Below are 21,108 nucleotides of genomic sequence, written 5' to 3' on the forward strand. Positions count from 1 at the left end.
GAACAAACTATGATTCAAAAAGACTGAGAAACTAACAAGTCACGTGGTCTAGCTTCAGACACAGGTCCACCTGACGCAGGCCACTGGTAACTGTGCTGCTGTGCCCTCCTGCAGTCTTCTGCTGGGGTCACTGACCGCGAGGCGAGCTGCTCCACGCAGACTGTTTGTGGGCTAGCACAGACCAAACTGGGGAAGCATCCATCCAAGCTGGGACGTGTGTCCTCTCTGTCAGGGAAGGGCACATTTCTCTCAGGGCCTTCATGCTTTTGTCTCTTGGTGTGTATCTAAATAAAAGTTGTGCTTCCTTGCTGACAAAAATTTCAAACATGCTGGGAATGTATAACGTGAACGTGAAAATTGACCTCTCCCCTAAACTCTTCCTTGCATATTTCTACTCCTCAGAAGTAGCATTTATTAATATTATGGGGGGGGTTCTCACACAGTGTGTGATTGCGTGCGTATGTGTGTGTAAATGTGCATGCGTGTGCATTGCAGACAGATAAGGATGTATCTATCAGCTTTTAAAAAAACACGAAAGTGGAGGTACATTATATAAAAATATTTCTGTATTTACTTTTCAAACTCAATAATGTATCACAGATAACTTTCCATTTTATTACCTAGGTATAACACAACCTCAAACTTTTAGTGGATGGATAATATTCCTTAGGCCAGGGAGCCAAAATAAACATCTATACAAATAAAAACACAAATTAAAAAAAAAAACAAACAGATAATTTTTGTGTAGCTGTGCTGACATAGCCCGGAAACTGCTATTCCTGGTTTCAGTTCTACCGAAGTGGAATTCACTTTAAAGAAGCATAAAGTCACAATTCATTTTAACAGTTCACCTAGTGATGATTTGTCTATGATTTTCTGTTGCCACATATAATCCTGCAATGACTGTCACTGAACATGCTGCATAAAATTTAGACATACTAATTCAGGTCCTTCTGCTTCGAACTCCAATTATTTGTGACTCTTCTTCCTTCAGTCAGAGGCAAGCCTAGCTTCTATCAATGGAAGGGATTCACAGAGGAAATTCAGGGAATGAGAATCAAGATTTTGTAACATTGAGTTTCTAATCTTAATGCTCAGTGTTGAGACCATAGTCTTGAAAGTCAGGGATTTTAATTTGCCAGAGCCTGGCTTTTTTGTGTGTGTGATAGAAAAGAGTATTATTAATTTCAAACATTTTTTTTTTTTTTTGTAGAGACAGAGTCTCACTTTATGGCCCTCGGGTAGAGTGCCATGGCGTCACACAGCTCACAGCAACCTCCAGCTCCTGGGCTTAAGCGATTCTCTTGCCTCAGCCTCCCGAGTAGCTGGGACTACAGGCGCCCGCCACAGCACCCAGCTATTTTTTTGTTGCAGTTTGGCCGGGGCTGGGTTTGAACCCGCCACCCTCGGCATATGGGGCCGGCGCCCTACTCACTGAGCCACAGGCGCCGCCCTAATTTCAAACATTTAAGCAGCAAAGAATCAAGGCATAAAGCTGAACCCACAGCAATGAATAGAGATAACATATGATGAGGAGCCAGCCTCGCTCACCCTCACAGGTACAAGACATCTGGCCACGAGAAGAGGTACACTGCCAGACCTTGAGCCTGCAAAGGGGCCCTGCCCTGTGTTCTGGGCCAAATGTGGGGCTTGGGTGGAGGGGACCGAACATCTAAGTATGTCTGTGGTCTTTTTTTTTTTTTTTGTAGAGACAAAGTTTCACTTTATCACCCTCGGTAGAGTGCCATGGCATCACAGAGCTCACAGCAACCTCTGACTCCTGGGCTTAGGCGATTCTCTTGCCTCATTCTACCAGTATCTGGGACTACAGGGCCTGCCACAACCCCCAGCTATTTTTTTGTTTTGTTGTTGTTTTTGTTGCAGTTTGGCCAAGGCCGGGTTTGAACCCACCACCCGTGCCATATGGGGCCGGCGCCCTACCCACTGAACCACAGGCGCCACCCTATGTCTGTGGTCTTGAAGAAGGGATTTGTTTCTCTGTTCTACTTGGCACCTAGAATACAGCAGCCATACAGAAATGTTGTTGGCCAACGTAGAGCTACTGCTGTAGGGTACAGAGGGCTGTACAGGTGCCAGTGGCCAGGGACCTTGGCCTTGGGGTGGCCTGAGAAAGAGTCAAACTTTCCAGTGTCCAGATCACTGCAGATAGTATGATGGGGAAGAAAATTAATTAGTGAGGGTCTGAGGACACTCAGTGGAATATGGTGTGAGTCTCTCAGGCTACACGTCCAATAGCAGTACCAGCTATGTTAGAAAACACAAGCACCATCACTGCCTGCTCAAGGCCCAGAGAGTACAGCATCGTTTACCAGCAGCCTACAACTGGAATACCCTCCAGCTCCAGGCTGCTAAACATCATGGCATTTAGATGCCACCCTAAGGGAGGAGGAAGAGATGGAATCTCCTCTGAAGCAGCTGAGTGTACCTGAAAGCCTGACACTGACTAGATTGTTTTCTGCCATCAGGCCAAAAAGAACGTGGAGGCAGACATTAAGTTGTAGAACAACAAAAGTCACACATTGTAACTGAACTGAAGAGGTGACCTTGCGATTCTTGTCTGCTCATGTGTTCAAATATTTCTATAAGGTTGATTGCTAGAAGTGAAGTGAGGGAACAAAAGCCTGCACATTTAAAAAAATTTCAAAGTTCCTCTCCAAAATGGTGATTCTAGCCCACATGCCTGCCACCAGAACTGTTAGATGGAATAGTCTATCCCATTTCCTGCCTAACTCTGGATGTTATAACTCTTAAAATTTTTGCCAACCTGAAAAGAAAGACTAGTATTTTGACCACAGTCCATTGCCATAGCTTCAGTCATGGGTTCTACAGAGGTTCTCTTTCTCTTCTAAAGCTCAAATAGGAGGAAGAGAAAAGGGATTGAAGAGAACTATGGAGTGAGTGTCAAGGCTGTTGTGTGATTGGTTCCATTTTATGTATGTTTAGAAAATTAAAATTATTAAAATTTTAATATTTAAAATTAAAATGCTAAAAATAAGAAGACATATTTCATCGATTATTTCTGCCACAGAGCCCTATTGCCTGTAATGATGACTCTCAAAAGTTTCAAGTTGCTGCTCATTGTGGCTCAACTCAGCACTTACCTTATCCTTTCCTCTGAGAATATAAACAAATAGATTTTCATTTTAAATCGATATATCAGAAAATAAAAATGTCATAATTCCTTTTATTGTGCAATGAACAGCCTATCTTTAATGGATACTATTTTCTGTAGTATTCTGTAGTATTTTCTTTCTTTTTTTTTCCTTAATTATTGAGAGAAGTCCTTAAAATTGCACTAAGTGAAGCTGGCTTTTCCCAAAGTCTCATAATTCCAAAAAGACATGTTAAAGTAAAACATAGCCACTGAGTTAAACAATCTGGCAAACTGAAATGGTTGAAAGAGCAAAGGTTATTTGGCCCTACTAAAAGAAAAAAAAAAAAAAAAAGAATGCAGTAACACATAGTGATTTAGTTAGCTGAAGGTCCCAACAAGAATATTTGTTTCCACTACCTTTAAAAGGTTTAAAAAAACCAAGTTACTATATCAAAAAAACTTTTCCTGTATTTCAGCTAGGAGCAAGTTAAAGTCTTTCTAAGCATGTCACAGTAATAAGCCCTGTTTGTTTGTAGGATAGTATCCTTTTTACCATGCTGTTAGAATGGATTTGGTTATTTTTTTGCATTTGTATTAATAAAGGCAGGCTTCATAGTATAATTCACCCATAAAACTATAAAGGCCAGGTGCTTTTGGGGGGAGAAAAGAAGGTTTTTTTTTTTTTCCTTCATTTTGATTTTTGGATGACTTTTAAAATTTTATCGATGGTCTAAAGGTTTTAAAAGTTTTTTATTTCAGGAGTAAATTTTGCTACCTCCATTTTGCTTAGAAATGTATCCACCTCACTGAGAGTTTTAACATATATTAACTGTAGTGTTGATTCTAACGAATATTGGATATTGAGTGAAGAAAAGACATAAATAATATTCCATTAGTAATCTATTATTTATAATTTTTTCTAGAATATGATTCCTACTCTCAGATGCACATGCCCATACCATACTTTGATGCAAATACATTTACTCTTCTTTGTGCTAGACTTTGAGACTCTTGCTCAATGTTATGTCAGGTGCTGAACTACAAAGGGGAATTTAGGGAACACATTTCTTTATCTAGTTACTAAGGATTTTTTAGTTGTGATTAATCGGAAATGTGACCATTGATTTTTGGAATTATTTCCTAACAGGTCAAGGGGAACAGTAATGACAAGAAATCCATAGCTCCAATTACCATGGTCTAGAGCTGCTCGCACCAAGGAATATCTAATACCAGCAAAGCACAGAGTACTATTTGCACAAGCACTGGGGAAAACCCAATGCTTTCTATACTGGCAGATTTATTTGCAGAGACACAGGCATTTTTTCCAGGGTGACTGCCAAACTATCTCCTGAGCCTGTCTAGCTAGCACCTGGGAGACTCAGCAGGGGGCTTTGCAAATAATACCCTCCCCTTTGCCAGGATTGAGGCAGCCTGAGTGATTTTGTTTCAGTGTATTGTAGCACCTTAATCTTTCTAAGCTGCTCCACTCCTATTCTGGGGCCTCCCCAAGCATGGTTGGGTGAAAGTGTGGCCCCAGCAGCTCTAAGCCTGAGGCTAGGGACAAGATCGGGGCAATGGAAGGAGTGGGACCGAAGCTTTCAGTTCCTGCAGGACTTCTGTGTTATTCAAAATCTGTATGTCCTGGGAAATTGGGATGGGTCTGGGTGTAGTTCTTAGATCACAACTTAAAGCAACATGGTAAGGTGATAAAAACCACTGACTAGGAGAGAAGAACAAGAACTAGTAGTGATAAGGTACAAACCATGTGCCAGGCTTTGTGCTGTTTCCCTGGTATAAAAATAATCTGTTTGTTAAAGGTTAGGTAGAACTCACATGTGTTCTTAGCTATTTTAATTTTCACATGCATCCTTAACATTCACTCACTCTACCAAATAAGAGTTGTGGTTAGCAGGGAATTCCTTTCTTTGAATGAGGGTTCTATAGAACGTTATTTGTTATTTAATTCAATACATTCATACATAGAAATCTGTTTTTATCATACCCAATGAGATCACTGCTGTTCTAAGCAAATAACTTCTTTTATTAAATGAATAATTTATATACCCCAATGTAAAGATGAAATTCCTTTTGTTAAAGATGGTCCCAATCTGGTGGCTCCTGAGGTAATACCCCGTTACTCTAGTGATCTAGGGAATAAAAGCTACCGAGTTTGATTATGTTTAACATTTCTGCAGTGCTAATCACTTTTTTTTTTTTGTAACCAGGAAAACAAATAGTCTCCAGTGGAAAGAAAAGAAAGAGAGAGAGAAACCAAATAGAGATGGAGAAAGAAAGAAAGACAAAGAAGGAAGGCATACAGTGTGCAGGAATGTATTTTTACTGGTTTTGTAGTAAGTCTGAATGCAAGTAATTGGGGAGTCAAGGTCTTCCCCACCAATCATCAGGCAAGTCTCCTGGATGGTTCCACTTGTGGCTGCACCTTAGCTGAAGGTGCCATGGTCTATCAAGGCATTTCTGCTTCCCAGGCTTACTTTTCCTCCCTCTCTAGGACTTGTTTCCTGCCCACGGTCATAGAGTTCTTCTAAATCTCCCCCAAATCATTCATGAGAACTGACTTCTCCACTGGAGACTGGTCTCACTCTGTTACCTGGGCTGAAATGCAAGGATGTCATCACAGCTCACTGCAACCTCAAAGTTCTGGGTTCGCGTGATCCTCCTTCCTGTGCCTCCCGAGCAGCTGGGACTTACAAGCACATGCCCCCAGGTCTGGCTGATGTTTTATAAATTAGTTTTTAGAGATGGGATCTTACCACACTGCCCAGGCTGATCTCAAAATAGTGGACTCGAGAGATTCTCCCACCTGAGCCTCCCCAAACTGGGATTATGGGCATAAACCACTGCTCCTGGCCCTGTAGTCCTTTCTTTTAATGCATGTACTGTGGTTAAGAGAAACAGGTCAAGTCAGTTATATTTTAATGTTAGTGTTATTGAAGGCTCATTGCTGCTAACAAAGGGAGGGCTGGGGCAACCTAGAGCACCAGACAAGGGGTGAGCCGAGACACCGAAGGGAGAACAGACCATGACCAGAGAGAGAAGGATCCAGAGTCACACTTGGCCAACTTCAGAATTTTGCCCTTATCTTGCCCTGGGATTAAGCAGAAATATTTCAGCATATCATTTTTTCACATGTAGGAATTCTTTGGTGAAATTTAACATAGTGGCTGTACCGACTCTGAACAATCCTTTCATTTAGCTTTTATAATTCTTTTGATTCCCCTGGGACACTCAAAGGTTAAGTGATTTGCTTAGGTTTCTCCGAATGGGCCTTGTAAAGAATTTTAGAACTGAATAGATTGGAGGCAGGTCTTCTGACACCCAGCTCAATGTTTTCCTAATGGCCTTTCCTTGTAGTTTCAAAAGCTACCCATAGGTTTTTACTCCAGTGTAAATTCTCCCTCCAAAAGCTTATATTGCTGGTGAGGGGTTGTCGCAGCATTTATTTCCTTAGTAAGCCTTTCGTAATTTTGCTTAGTTACTGTTACCAGTTTTCTAAACTTGGATCAGCTTTTTTCCTTTATACATCCCTCTTTTGTATTTTATACTTTTAAAAGTGTTCATAGACCCCAGAATCCGGCAACACTTGGCAAACGTGCTTTCTCTGTACCTCACCTCCACATGTGTTAGTAAATTGCAAATTGCTGCTGATTTTTACCTGTTAGTTTTTAAGAAAAACTTGTTAACCATTCATGAATACTTTCTTGGCAATACAAATGAATAAAACCAGTCTTTTCTTTATTACTAGCTTGTGAAGTTTATGTGTTCAACTGTAGAATGGGCATGCAGACACACTGAGATGTATGTGGAACAAGGTTTGTGACCAGAGCTCACGTCAGTATGGACGACGGTGGTGTGTACCATTCTGGACCAATGCTGCCAGATAGTTCAGAGTCACAAAAGCAAGGATTTGAGGCTGTATTTTTAGTAAACTTCCTCCTAGGCAATGTTTCTACCCACTGTAACTTCCGAGTGATTTGGTGTTTGTGGAGAATACCTAATCTGCTTTAAAGTGAATCAGTATTAAATAAGTTCAGAAAGATGGAAGGGTCATTATATTCCTACAAATGCCTTTTTCCTTCCAAGAAGTGAGAGTGTAAGAAAAGAAACTCTTTTCTTTGCCAGTCAGGGAATAAATATTTTGGCTTAGAGGAACATGCCCATTTATTTATTTAGGAAGACCATCATTTAAGTTTGTGCCATTCATAGAAAAGAGCTAAAGCAGAAAAAATGCTATTATCGTTTTTACATGCTTTAGTATTCTATCCACTGAGTCTATCCACCTTGTGTCAACAGGGCCAAAATACAAAGTTTTTGTCATTTAGTTGAAAGCAAAAGAAAAATCCCGAGAGGTTAAGAAGACCCGTCTGCAATGGTGTGTGCAGACAGAAGGAGAGGCAGGTGCAGGGAGTGGTGGATAACAGGGTCAAGCTCAAGTAAGCAAATGATTTCTGCTACTTCGGATTCTTAATTCTAAAATAAAGAAAAGATGATTTTAAAACACAGTGGAGAGGGCAAACCATACACCCAATGCTCCCACTGTGGGACATGCTGCCAATCACGTCTTAGCAAGGCTTTGAAAACTTACATTAGTACTCGGTCTGAGTCCAACCAGTGGAAATGATACAAACTCTTAATTCTTGTATTTCGGGTAATATGCATCTTTGCCACTCTGTGACTTTTGGGAATATCCTCCCTGGTTCTTAGAATCATTTGACATTATGGCTGGGCACAGTGGCTCGTGCCTATAATCCTAGCACTCTGGGAAGCTGAGGTGGGTGGATTGCTTGAGCTCAGGAGTTGAAGACCACCAGCCTGAGCAAGAAGAAGATGGAGTCTCTACTAAAAACAGAAAAAAAATTAGTTGGGCATTGTGGTGGGCACCGATAGTCTCAGCTACTTGGGAGGCTGAAGCAAGAGGATCACTTGAGTCCACGAGTTTGAGGTTGCTGTGAGCTATAACGGCCTGGCACTCTGCCTAGGGTGACAGAGTGACAGTCTGTCTAAAAAAAAATATATATATCATTTGACATTAGCAATCATTAAGAGTAAAATATTGTTTTGAGCTAAAGCTGATATTTTTTAAGTTTGAGGGTTAACGTTAACTCCGAGAGAAGAGGTTTCAGATAGAAGTATAAGCAATTACTACAAGCATCTGAAGTGCAAGGTCATCTCTAGTGATGTTAGGCTTATAGTTAAGAATGATGATGAAAGGAACACTCCATACTTGCTATCACAGGCGCAACTAGCCTACTGGCTACGACTGACCACAGGTCCCCCAATTAAATGTCATATGTTAAAAAAAAACTCAAGCGGCACTGAGCTTGTAATGTATATTTTATTTTGCACAAGCTTGCATATATACTGCACATACATTCAGTTTAAGAGGAGATGGAAGGCACACAAGGCAATTGGACTACTGTATCCTTTAAGTGGTACAAAGCAAAAGGTAAAAGTTTGGAGAGTATACAAAAGCTTAAAACACACAAAGTAAAACCCCTTTCCCACCCTCCCCACAACTTGTTTTTTCCTCTTTTAAAATTTAGTAGCTGCCAAACTAAATTTTTTACTTTTACTTTAAAATCAATTGTCTACTGCACCTTTTTTTATTTCCTTTTCAATATGGACAGGGAGTCGCATTGTGTTTATCATATCGATTAATATTACAGTACATCCTTGGTAATACAAAATTGTACACCTTCATCAAATAAATTAGGATAAATTAAACCAATAAATTATGCAAAGTCTTCAGAACAATAGACAACAACAAAAATCCACAATTGAAATTGCCTCTAGCTAAAAAAAAAAAATCAAAAATTGACTTTATCAGTTCAGTTATTGTCCTATATTCAAATCAAAGGGTCTTTATTACAAAAAAAAAGAGCTTAATAATGCTATTTACAACATATTGCTAAATAATATAAAGGCAGTGTTTTGTCACGGTTTATACTATATACAGTGAAAAATGGCTGGGACAGTATTGAGGGAAGCCAGGACCTTTGATACTTCTGGATAGTGCTGAGACCAACCCCAAATACATTTTCCTCTAGTTCTAATTTGAATGTTAATGTGCAATTTTAAAATGCTTTATCCCCCCACGTGGAGGAAAGAGATATTTAAAAAATACAGAACGAATGCATTTTCACAAAAGAAGGCCAACTTGTGTGCCTTCTCTGTTTCTGTGGATTTTGGGGGACATTGGATTTGAGAGAGGGCTCAGTTGAAAAGTCTCAAAGGCCAGGTGCTTCCAGATTCTGTTATATTCTTAGAAGGATAATTGTAAGAAGATGCAAAGGTTAAATACCAGTTTTGATCCCAGCTCTGAATATGAGCATCTTAGCTTTAGTTTTATAGGTGGTTTACAACCAACAGATCTACAGAGAACAAAACTGCATTTCCTTCAACATAACTTTTAAGTGCAATACAGTAACTGCTTATTCATATAAACCAGTTACAGTTTTTAAGGGGAGCTTTTTGAAAACAATGCTTCTTGTAATTTGCAAACACAGAGTTTGTACCAGAAGGAAACATTTGTACTATGCACACCAATGAATACGCTATAATATACATGGCAAAGAGATTTTGCACTGTCTTCACATATACACTGCTTCTTCCAGGGGAGTCTGTAAACCACTTTTTCATTCATGAATTTATGATTGTTTCTGGGTGACATGCTATTTTTAATGCCCCCAAAACTTTAGCTGTATGACTTAATAATAACCTGTACGGGGTGGGTATGACTGTGTGTGGGTGTATAGGGGGGTACTTACTGTCTGCATGTACATAGAAAAGAAATTTCATAAATTTACAGAAACCGCATTACCCTTGCCCTTGACATATGATGAAAGAGACTGTTATCTTTTAAAAGTAGAGAGCAGGATTTTCAAGAATGCTTTCAACTGTCTATACAGTCACTGTAGTGTTCCTAATAAATTCAACAGATGTTCTGAGAATGTAGTTATTTATTAAAATCTCATGTCTTATGTAACAACAGCCATGAGGTTAAATATTTACATTGCTTTATAAAAGTTCCCCTTTTACTTTAGTGTTTCTGTTTTGCTTTTTTTTTTTCTGTTGTTTTGGAATTTTTTTTTAATGATATTCACCCACATCCCTAGTACAGTAACAAAGATTCTGCAAACATAAAACACTTTAATTAAATAATACTCGGAGGCACAAAGCAAACTTCAGGAATATGTGGGTGAACGTTTACTTAAATAATTACTACATTCTAACATCTTCCACGTGTTTTACCATTTAATGTGAAACATCCTCATTAAACAGCCAGAGATACAGTAAGAATTAAATGTTTTGTTGCAAATAGAACATTCTTTTCACAAAACATAACAAATGTCTAAAATAGGTTCTTAAATCTAGATAGGAAAAGGTAAGCTTTCCACTTCACACGCGTGTATATATATATGTATATTTTTACATGTGTGTATATGTGTGTGTTTTTATGTTCTCACATCTGCACACACATATATAGCACATGGTATGAAATATTGCTTCTATACTACTTTTCATTAGGCTAAGAAAACACAAGATTTGCACCACAGTTACAAAAAATTGGCTTCTACAAGAATTTTCAAAACTCGAATGCTGCTCAAACAATTGAGGAAAAAATAATTTGCGGTATCAAACTGTGCTAAAAATTCTCTTCTTCAAAAACGTATTCTCCCGCTTTGTTTTAAAAAGACACAAAATATGCATAGCTATCAACGTTATGTCAAACAGCCAGGAAAAAAAAATCTAGTGTTTATTGCAGCTGTAGTAATTGGAAATAAAGTCAAAAGGATGAATTCGAAAGCCACAGAAGGCACAAGAACAATTGTACTTGTGGGAAAGAAACTGGTATTTTGAAGGATTTTTTAAAAATCCCCCCCGCTGGTGCATTTTAGGTCTAGGCACAGACTATAACCTCAAGTGTATACGCAAAAAATAATTTAGGGTTAGCTGAAAATAAGGGGTTGTGAGATATTTCAACATGGACTTTAGACTTGTTTTTTTCATATGCAAACTGCCCCTCATTCTTCACTCTCCCACCACAGAAAGTTAACTTTCTCCAAATAGCCAATTTTCACTTGGTGAGAGTCGAGCTAAGATTTGAAAGATGGTAATTAAAAACAAAACAACAACCAAAAAGTAAAAAATAAAAAATAAAAACCCTGTCGAATAGTTTTGAGAGACAGGCTTTTGCCGTTTCCAATGCACTGGGAGGCACGAGATTTTATGATTGTAAAAGGGGAAAAAATCATCTAAAAGCAAAGTGATCGAGTCCTATTTTCAGAACAAAGAGGTGAGCTTACCCTCATGCTGCAATTTCTACTCAGAAATTATTTCTATGCCTCAGTGAACAGTGAGAGGATAGTGCCTGTAGATAAATGCATCCCCATTTGGTGGTGAACACGTACTTTTTGCTTAATTTGTCTATTTAAATGAGAAAGGCAGGAGAAAATCAGACTAAAAATCCAACTAAGTCTGGAATCAATATTGAACTTGCCCCAGATCAAAGAGATACCTAGTGATCTGTCTACAAAGGTGAATACACTACAGCTTTGCCTTTTACTTTGCAAAGGCAACACGATGTTGATATAAATTACACAGAACAGCAAGGACCCAGGGGCACCCTGACTAGCGCGATGAAAGCCATCCTCTCAAACACAGCAAATCAAGAGTGTGACTGCAAGTTGAGATTGCTTCCTTACTTGGTGCTGATTGGATTCCCCCCCCACCTTAATTCCAACATAATGATTACCCAAACTTTTTTTTTTTTAAAGCAAGCCAGAAAAGCAACCAATTGAATCTAATGACCCTGTGCATTGTGAAGGAGAGTGGGAGCTGGGAGATGTGTCTGGCCATGGTGCAGAGTGAAGCTGCTGGTGCCCAGCCCAGGCCACTGCACACTGTCCACACTGCGAGGGCCTGCTAGTCTCCTGATTGGTGCCGGGCATCATAGGACTGCACCATTTAATTTAAAGTCAGCAGGTTTTAAGGCTTTGTGCTGACAATAATTGCGTTTGTACATTCTTGTCCATCAGCAGAATTTATAAATGATGTTAAATTACAGCAATCAGGTCAGCTAGTCCGTCACATGGGTCAAAACCTGCCTTCTCCAAAGTCAAAGGTAATTTTTATAAAAATTAAGGAAAAATGGCCTTTATGTTCTATATGTTCTAAATACCAGATGTGTTACTGTGTCATTTTAGGAGGTGTCTGATCACATTACCCAAGGGGAAGGAGGGGGTCTGAGAACACCATTAGAATCAACAATGAATTCTTACTGCATCTGCACACAAAAACCCATCTACGAAAAGAACAAGTGTGAACACCATACGATTTTTCAAATGCAAGGATGGGACATTGTACATCATGGAAAAACTGTTGGGGAAAAAAGGGGAAAAGAGGAGAACCATTGAAGAAAGCATAAAATAGCAGCTAGCTTTCTTATGTGTGCTGAAATTGTGTCTTTTGGGTTAAACCCAAACTTCCTTAGTCTACACACTCGTCTGGCAATTTGGTCAATCCTAGCTTCTGAATTAGATGAGACATTATCCATCACTTTAAAATGCTATCCCTCAAATGAAGAAATGCTTAGTTAAACTGTCATCACTTGGAATACCCAGGAGGGTACAGAGAATTGTATATGAAAATAGGTCATTCTCATATGTGAAGACCAAGTCAGTCAACAGTTGTCAACAAATGTCTAGTATAGACAAGAATTTCATGGTCAAGTTGGAATTTCCTTTATTCCTTACTATAGAAAGATATTCGGAGAACAGCGTTGTAGAAAAAAAGTGTTAATTAAGCAGAAATAATAATCCTTTTAAGCATATAAACAAAGTCGAGCAGAGTAAATTTGAAACATATGTGCCTTTTAACATCTGAAGCAAAATAAATCAAAAATGGAAACAAATTGTAGAGTTTTGTTTTTTTTTCCTATGAAGAATGATATCAGCTCCCCCATCCTGAAGAAGAGTCTATTGTCAGGTTCAGAGAAGTAACTAGAAGATCACGTATGAATTTCCAGTCTCATCTTGAAAGAGTCAGTTTTGTGCAAAATTGCTTTACCTTCCATAAGAAACTGGTACTACTTTTGGGGTGCTTGTCATTTCTCTTAGGAAAGGCTTGAGAATTCGTGATGGTTTTTCTTTTAGGCCTTTTGGGGTACTTTCAATAAGTGAGCTGCTCATCTAGCATCAGCATTATTTTCAACAAGTAAGAAAAAGCTACTCGTTGAGTTCAAACCAAACAAGATTAAGTGTATGAAGTGGTTCCAGTGAGTTTTCAGACCTTCGGAACAGTAAAGACAAGAGACACATCACTATCTGTAGAGTTGTGCTGTGTCTTGGGTTTTTTTTTTTTTCCTCAGCCAACTGCCATTTGCAATAGCCATCAATCCAGCAGACGTATCTTTAACAAATGCCCTTCCTTGCTAATACAGACTTTACACAAGCTAACATTCTTTTTCCCTGAAAATCAACCCTATTTTAAGTTTCCAAATGTTAAGGGCCTTGGGCAAAAGTAAACTAAGGGCGGAAGGAAAATAACCATCCCCTTTCAATGGAAAATAAAAAGAAATGAGAGAAAGATGATGAGGAGGAATTACCAGCTGATTTCATAACATATCCATGCCTCCCATACACATATATAACAAATCAAAATCTAGACACATACAACTTGGACATCCAAAGGGGACTGCTACTATTCATACATTCAAAAGGAGTTGTTGGAATTTCTACTCATGAAGCAGCTCTTGTAGGCAGTTCGGGGATTTGAAAATCTCAGGGACTTCACTATCCAGCTTGCAGATAACCTTGTATATGGCCTTCTTCCAGGAAGGATCAACATCTTTGCCTGCGATAATGGCATTGAAAAACTCCCGTAATGTGATCTGCGCAACTTCCAGGAATCTCTCTGGAACCTGCTGATACAAGGAGACAATGGCATTAATAAAGTTTTCAGTTTCAAGTCTACAGTTCTTCCAAGGAAACTGAGCTAAGAAAGGGGCTTACGTGGCACCTGCATTTTCTAAAAATGGCCGGCCTTTATTCCCTTATGTAAAGTTGTTATATATAGTAGCGTTGTGGTGTGGGGTTGCCAGCTTTGCAAAGTTTTAGAAACAGACCTGTGCAAAGGATCCATGCAGACCTATTGAAAAACGAGGATTTCACTATGAATATTAGGGCAGAAAGGGAGGCTGTGACTCTGTAGATTCCTCACTTCATTACATAAGTACATTCCAGAAGAAAGTCTCCAATTAATTTTTCAGAATTTAAATTACATTTCCTTGTGATTTTCATTATGAAAATAAAATGTGTTTTCCAAATGAGATAATAAGTAATGTTTCCATATGAACTTGTACTCACACTTTACAGGAAGGAGATCATCTAAAATCCCAGTTTCCTGTTGGACTCAGAGGATTGTTGACACAAATGCTAAATTGTATATTAAAGTGACCTGCAGTATAAAGTGCTCCACATACATAAAGGCGTAAGATAATGACATTAATATGAAACCACAAAATATAACATTTAAACTGAATCCTAAAATACTACATCAGAAACGACTTTCCCTAGTGATGAGAATTGCTTCATAAGACAGTGATTTATGAAACTGATAGTAAGAGTAAAAACTAACATTTATTGAGTGCTTATGTGTATTCTGTGACAGGCACTGTGTTATGTGCTGCATGCGAATTACGGTATTAATTCGGCCAAGTTCTCTATAAGGTGTTATCATCCCAACTACACAATGAGAAAAGTGAGGCTCTGAGAGATCAAGGGAATTGCTCAAGGTCATTATATAGTCCAAGAAAAACATTCCCCAAATACTCTTTTTGGAATTGCTGTTAAGCCATTTCTTTCGCAGAAATTACTATTTGTGTGTATTACGTGTATGTGTGTTATGTGAGTGTATATGAGTGTATTCCCTTGTTTATTTAATAGTCCAATCTGTTGAGTACGGAAGGCAATAGTTATTGATGTATCTATTTAGCTTTCTTTCTAAGATACTCATAGCAAAGAGGGGCCTATCTTTTTCCACACCAACATAATGGATTCACAGAATAATTCAATGAACTCATAATTTTCCAAGTACACATTGACACTTAGATTTCTTTTAGTGGGGTACTTATGCATTAGTAATGTTTTATTTTTGCATTAAGTGCAGAATAGGAGGACATAAATGCATCACAATTGCATGTGCAGACCTATACAGAAGAAAGGAAAGATTTTTATTTCAGTTCAGATGTGGCACTGTGATAAGTAAAAGGAAGGTATTATGTTAAACAGATTCCATCCCTTTCTCCTTACCTTTTCTCTACTGGTTCAATGGCCCTTTTTATAATGATAGTAACTGGGAAAGAAAACTGGAATAATTGCCAGACATCCCTGTTTTTCATATTTAAATGCAGCAAAGAAGTTCATTGCTCCCAAGGGGAAGTCAATTGTTTTTTATAAAGAAACCTAATAAGTCCCCAGAAAAAAAAAAAAGGGCTCCTACCTGGGGCCAATTAGAGTCTTAAACCAGTAAGAATTCTGAGCAGCTCCTCCCCAAAACTTTCACACCTGCCTTTTTCTCAGGCGGTAGTTCCCCAGGTTGCCAGGAAAACCACCCAAACCAGTCCCCCATGGATATGCAAACACAGACACCCCAACAGCCACTTCCTGCTGAGAATTCATGTGGATTTTCCACAGACCTTTGGTGATTTCCCCTCAGATCTCTTTGCTAGAGGAGAGCTTAGCCCTGGACTCACCTATTTTACCAAATAAAAATTTATCACACAGTCCTTTTGACTACTATCTCTATCTCCCCCGACTAAGATAATCCCTCATGTTTTATCCTGTAGGCATTCTTGAGAGAGAGAACCTGGCTGGAGCAAAATTAGGCAGTGCAAATACCCACTCTGACTACGTGGTTTGGGAGCTGGTAGCTAAATGCTACAGAGATATAATCAAAGGCACTTATTAAAATAAACATTTCAAGAAGTGTGGTTTCACTGGCCATTGGCAACAGAGCCTCGGACAAAAAGCTATGTTCCTTAAACATCCAGGGATGCAGCATGGTGTGGCAGAGGGCTCAGAGGGGTGAAGGGTGAAGGCAGCTGCTCCCAGGAAGCTGAAGAAGGCCGGAAGCCCCGCCTACCCCTGGAGCTTCACAGGAGGTCTGGGGGCCAGGGCCAAGGTAAGGGGGGCAGACATGGAGACTGTCAGAGGAGGACAATACTTTCTAGAACAACCACAGCACTGAAGGAGGGAGGGAAGTGTAGTTGTAAGATTTTCCTGAGAACAAATCAATGTAACTTCTTTGGGGGATTGGGTGCATTCAGCACCTCATTATTTTTATACTTCACCGTGCTTGTTAATGGTTTTTAGCAGGCTCTGCCCTGTTTTAAACATTCATTTCTTATGGGAGTTATCACAGGCTGTCCTGTATAATTTTTTTGTACTTATGTCTTGATAATGTTTAGCTTTTCACCAACTTATATCTCAGTTACCTTATCACCAGGTGTCCTCAGATAAGGAGTCACAGTTCCCATTCTGTATGTCCCCCAAAACACCCACGGTCTTTTGCAAAGTCATTTGATACATAGTTGATAATGGGGTTTTTGCCTTTTCTGCCTTATTCCATATCACTCTAGAACAGCAATTATATTCTCCCTCAATATTTAAATAAAGGAAGCTTAAAATGAGATAGAATTTGAAGAGTTGGAACAGATCTCAGAAATCACTTTATAGATGAAGAAATAGTAAGAGATTATGAGATTCTATGAGGTGAAGAAATTATGCAATAAAGAGACTCGTGTGAAATACAACCAAGCTGGCTCCCTTTTAATGTTTTTGTGTTTTACTTTCTCTCTCTCTTTTTTTAAGTAATCTCAATTATGTATTTAAGGCATCATAACTGTGACAAGTTGTGGATCTATAATCTAGAAAAAGCACAGAGGATCTTGTAACTTCAAACTAAATAAGAACAGTATAAATGATTCCTGGGAGGAGACGTTGGTCCTTGGTTTATGTTTGGGAAGGGATGAATTCTTTGTGAACAAATGAAATGGTTATCTAATTTAGTGCTTACTTTGAGGCGATACTCATGCAATGGACTAGGCTGGATAAAGGAAAGTTATAATGGGAGACTGGCATACTGGAGCTACTAATCTTTTCTGGTGGCTGCAGAGCTGCGCTGTTGGGTAGCAACTGATCTTCTGAGAGGGTGCCAGGGAATTCCATCCACAGGTAGAAATACCGTGCATGGAAAAAGGGAGTCTCATTCCTTGGCTTGAAAACTTCTCCTAACTTTATTTAACAGAGTGAGGAAGGGATACTTTCTGATGTTTTGGGGGGAGGCACCATAGAAGTCAGGCTTATGAGAATGATGTTCCCATTTTTTCCTGTACTTCTTAACACCTAATGGCTTTCCAATCGCCAATAAACATCTGCAGAAAATCCCTCAGTGACAAGTAATCCCTTATCTAGGTTTCTTTTAATAGAACCCAACAATCTGCAGAATGAACCCTAGAGTCTCTCCTCAGCATCAGGTGGCAACAGTCAATCAAGTGGCTGGAATGTAAGACAATGCAGCCTGCTGAGGGGGCACGGAGGGAGGAGGCCAAGCCTTTGGACATGCCACAGGGGAAAAACAAAAGGCTTCCAAAGTCTTTGGCTGAAACTCTGAGGCTATTGTGGGAGCTGTTTTGCCCAGTGTTCCTTAGCAGAGGAGAGTGGAAACTTTGTTTTGATAAAAAGGCATCCCAATATAGGTACCTCACCTCAAGTGGTCTTGCCTTGATGTTTGGAGGAGTGTATAATTGTGATGAGGCACTTGAATGCACTCACAAATTTTGAAGGGGGCCGGCGAGGAACATCTACCAATTTCGTCACAATTTGTACTTGAGTCTACTCAGAACAAATGAGGGCCTTGTGGGCTTCAGTGAAATGGGAGGAGGTTTTCAAATCAGTTCTGTCCACAGCTGGGGTGCACACAGACATCCAACCAATATGTTGTTGGATGGTTGTTTTGCTGTTCTTATTCTTTTTTAAAATCAGAATGAGTGGCAAAGACACATTTTCCCCCCGTCTTCCTCCTCCTCCTCTTCCCAGTTGCTTTACCTTCAAGGATGATTTGTTTTATTAAACTGACTGTCCCTAGCCTCTGCAGTACATAATAAAAGCCTGACAGAGCAGGCTGCCTGCCTTCTGTGTCCTGCAGATACTCATCATAAGTGTCAGGACATACCAAGGTTAGCGGTCACTGGAAGTGTGCTCGCTGGCCCAAACCTTGCCAAACGCTCTTGGCAGCTGAATGAATGTCACAGAGAATAGAAGGGGAATTACAAAGGTTAAAAAGAAGACAGCCTCTCCTATTTTCTGGAGACAGAGAAGCTGATTTTTCACACCTCTGAACCAGCCATAAGCTCATTCATCAGCCTCTTGCGGGGGACCTAAACCTTGCCCCTCACACAGTTCTCCACGGACACTCCTCCATCCTCAATCCCCTTCAAAAATTGGCCCACTGGCCTCATTTCATCAGTGAAATGATCTTTACTAAAATGGGTAGAAAAAAAAAAAAAAACAGGCATCAACCTCTCTCCCGAGCCCCTCCCCGATAGCCAAAGGCTCAAATGGCCCATCGAGCTTATCAATAGATTACACCCTTATCAAGGGAAATCGTCTTGACAGTTCATCTTCTAAGCTATATATATATATATATATATATATATATTTTTTTTTTTTTTTTTTTTTTTTTCCCCCAAACTTGCTTCATTGGAGAAGTGGAAAAGGCCACATAACGTACAGGCAGGCGTGGCTAAGGAATGGCAAGTCAAAAGCTGCCCAGTGTTTTGGTAAATTAGTTTGTGTCTGGGTTTTCTTTCTTCTTTCTCCTCCATTTTCTTTACTACTATAAAAGGGCAATAAAATGCTGACTGTAAGAAGACAATGTCAAGGAGAAAAGGGTACTGGTATTTTGGATACTCTTCACTGCTCGCCTTGGAGAGAGAGTTATTCTTGTCACAAACCCTTTTGTCTGCATCTGCTGACTGCTTGCCTGTAGCCAGCAGCATACTTTAACTGTTTTGTCACCTCCTAACATCACATGCATCAGCTGTTGGGCTTTTGTTACGGGTATTGTAGAACTAATCCGCTGTGGCTGTTCTACTGTGCAGTAAATAAAACAGAAACGGGCTTCTCAGACTATTCTGCATGAATATTTCAGATGGCTTTTACAACTCCGATTCACAAAATCAAATAAATAAGTAACTCCCCCAGCGCCCCCAGCCTCTCCCCACACACAGAAACAAAACCCCTCCAACTAGCCCCAGATGCCTCCAAGTCAAGTGCATTGAAGGCGCTGACTTGAGCCTTCAAGCAATTGTTTCAGTGAAGTTGAAAGAACAGTGGTCTCTCACTTTAACACTGTGGAATTCATATTTATGATTAGAGTTAAATACATCGAATGCTGAAAACAAGGTGAGCAGCTCTGAAAATCTAGACTGCAACTTTTTTTCCCTTGGGCCTTTCAGAAAAAGATAAATGTAACGCCATCAAAAATATATAGTTGCAATTGCCTTGTCAAAACTGCCTTTATTGTTTCGGTCCGCATTTTCGGTCAAAGGAAGATGCTTGTACATTTAGTTCATGCTAAGAGTTTTTCCAAAATGTTTAACCTGTATAGGACAAGAAAGGAAAATCAAACTTGGCCGGGTTTTTCAAAACTGAACTTTCATCATCAGCTCTTTTACCGTGTAAACAATGTACTCATTGGCTGTAGCGAGGCGTTTTTCTAGATGACTTCTAAGTGTCTTTGGAGAAGTTAAAGAGAGAAAGGGCATCCTCAGCACGTGTGTGCATGCACACATACGCACACAAAGATTTCAGGGAAGGAGACAAACAGTGAAGTACTTTCCCGAGCATTCATTCACCCCAGTGTGCACATGATTCCTCTAAACAAACTCTCCTGTCCCTGCTGTTTGTTAAGTAAATATTGATCAAGGAGAGACCTATCTCCTGACAGCCGTGACACAAGCTGGGGACTTATGCTGCAGACAGAGTGGACTTAAATAGATAAACTCAGATGCTTTAGTAACTCCTCATAGAGATTATCAGATGAAAAAGGCAAGAACAGATACGTTGTTGCTGCTTCACTGTCTTACTCACACTGAACTCTCCTGCCAGAGGCAAAGAAGAATCGTGGAGCTATGAAATATTACTCAGGGTCTCCCTCTGCAATCATGCATGCATTTATCCTGGTGTGCAGCCAGGGACTAACTGGCCCTTCCCAAGAGAAGAGAAGGTGCAGGATGCTATCCACAGCAAATCATGGGATTGTATTCCAATACCATCTTATCACAGGCAAGGATTAAATGGGAAAAGGAAAAATGAATGCATTTCAGAAAGCATGAAGGATCACCCCAATATAAGGCGGTGGTGTGAACCTTTAAATAGGAGCCCTAATTCCTGGGAAGCATTTTACCGTTATTAATAAACACATGCACCATAGTGGTTTGAGAGATGCTTTGAGGAGGTTTGCTTGGGCGATTTAATATGAGCTGCATCAACCAGTTGGGAAAAGTTCCTTTGTGTTTCCTAAGTTTTGTTTTCATCATTTCTTAATTAAGATTCAAATTCCTGTTTTCTGCACTGTCAGCAGCTGAAGGGACATAGATACCTCCCTGGGAAGGCCAGTTTTAAAATCATCTTTAGAGATTAGGTTTCGTGTGTTAAACACGGGGCATCATGGTCAAAGAACGAGGCATTGTGTTTAGAGTTCCCACCAAATGGCTAAGTGGGGCTTGCATTTTGTTAGGGTGCTCATGGAATGACTGGCGTTAGCCAGAAGCACTGGCTGAGAAGCTGTTTTCAGATGTCTACGGGGTGACGCAGCATGAGGCAGGGGATGATTCTTGAGCATTGACAAGGTTTTGTACTAAAGTCTGTCTCTCTCTGATGCTCCAGGTGGTATGCACCTTTCAGGGGCTT

The 21,108-nt window shown here is 39.7% G+C and overlaps 1 protein-coding gene and 1 long non-coding RNA gene across 3 annotated transcripts in view; one reads left to right on the plus strand and one right to left on the minus strand.

The window, feature by feature from the left end:
* The window catches only part of LOC128597022 (uncharacterized), a 57,727-nt gene extending 50,872 nt beyond the window's left edge, over positions 1 to 6,855 (plus strand). For both annotated transcript variants that reach the window (XR_008383191.1, XR_008383192.1), the window contains one exon: positions 5,341 to 6,855. This is a non-coding gene — a long non-coding RNA (uncharacterized LOC128597022). The remainder of the gene's footprint in view (positions 1 to 5,340) is intronic.
* A 1,594-nt stretch (positions 6,856 to 8,449) lies between these two features.
* The window catches only part of PROX1 (prospero homeobox 1), a 52,678-nt gene continuing 40,019 nt past the window's right edge, over positions 8,450 to 21,108 (minus strand). Inside the window, exon 6 of the mRNA XM_053608239.1 lies at positions 8,450 to 14,057. Within this exon, the coding sequence (XP_053464214.1) occupies positions 13,869 to 14,057 (189 nt within the window). The 3' untranslated portion in view covers positions 8,450 to 13,868. The remainder of the gene's footprint in view (positions 14,058 to 21,108) is intronic.

This window comes from Nycticebus coucang, chromosome 10 (assembly GCF_027406575.1).
Source record: "Nycticebus coucang isolate mNycCou1 chromosome 10, mNycCou1.pri, whole genome shotgun sequence".
Taxonomy (NCBI): domain Eukaryota; kingdom Metazoa; phylum Chordata; class Mammalia; order Primates; family Lorisidae; genus Nycticebus; species Nycticebus coucang.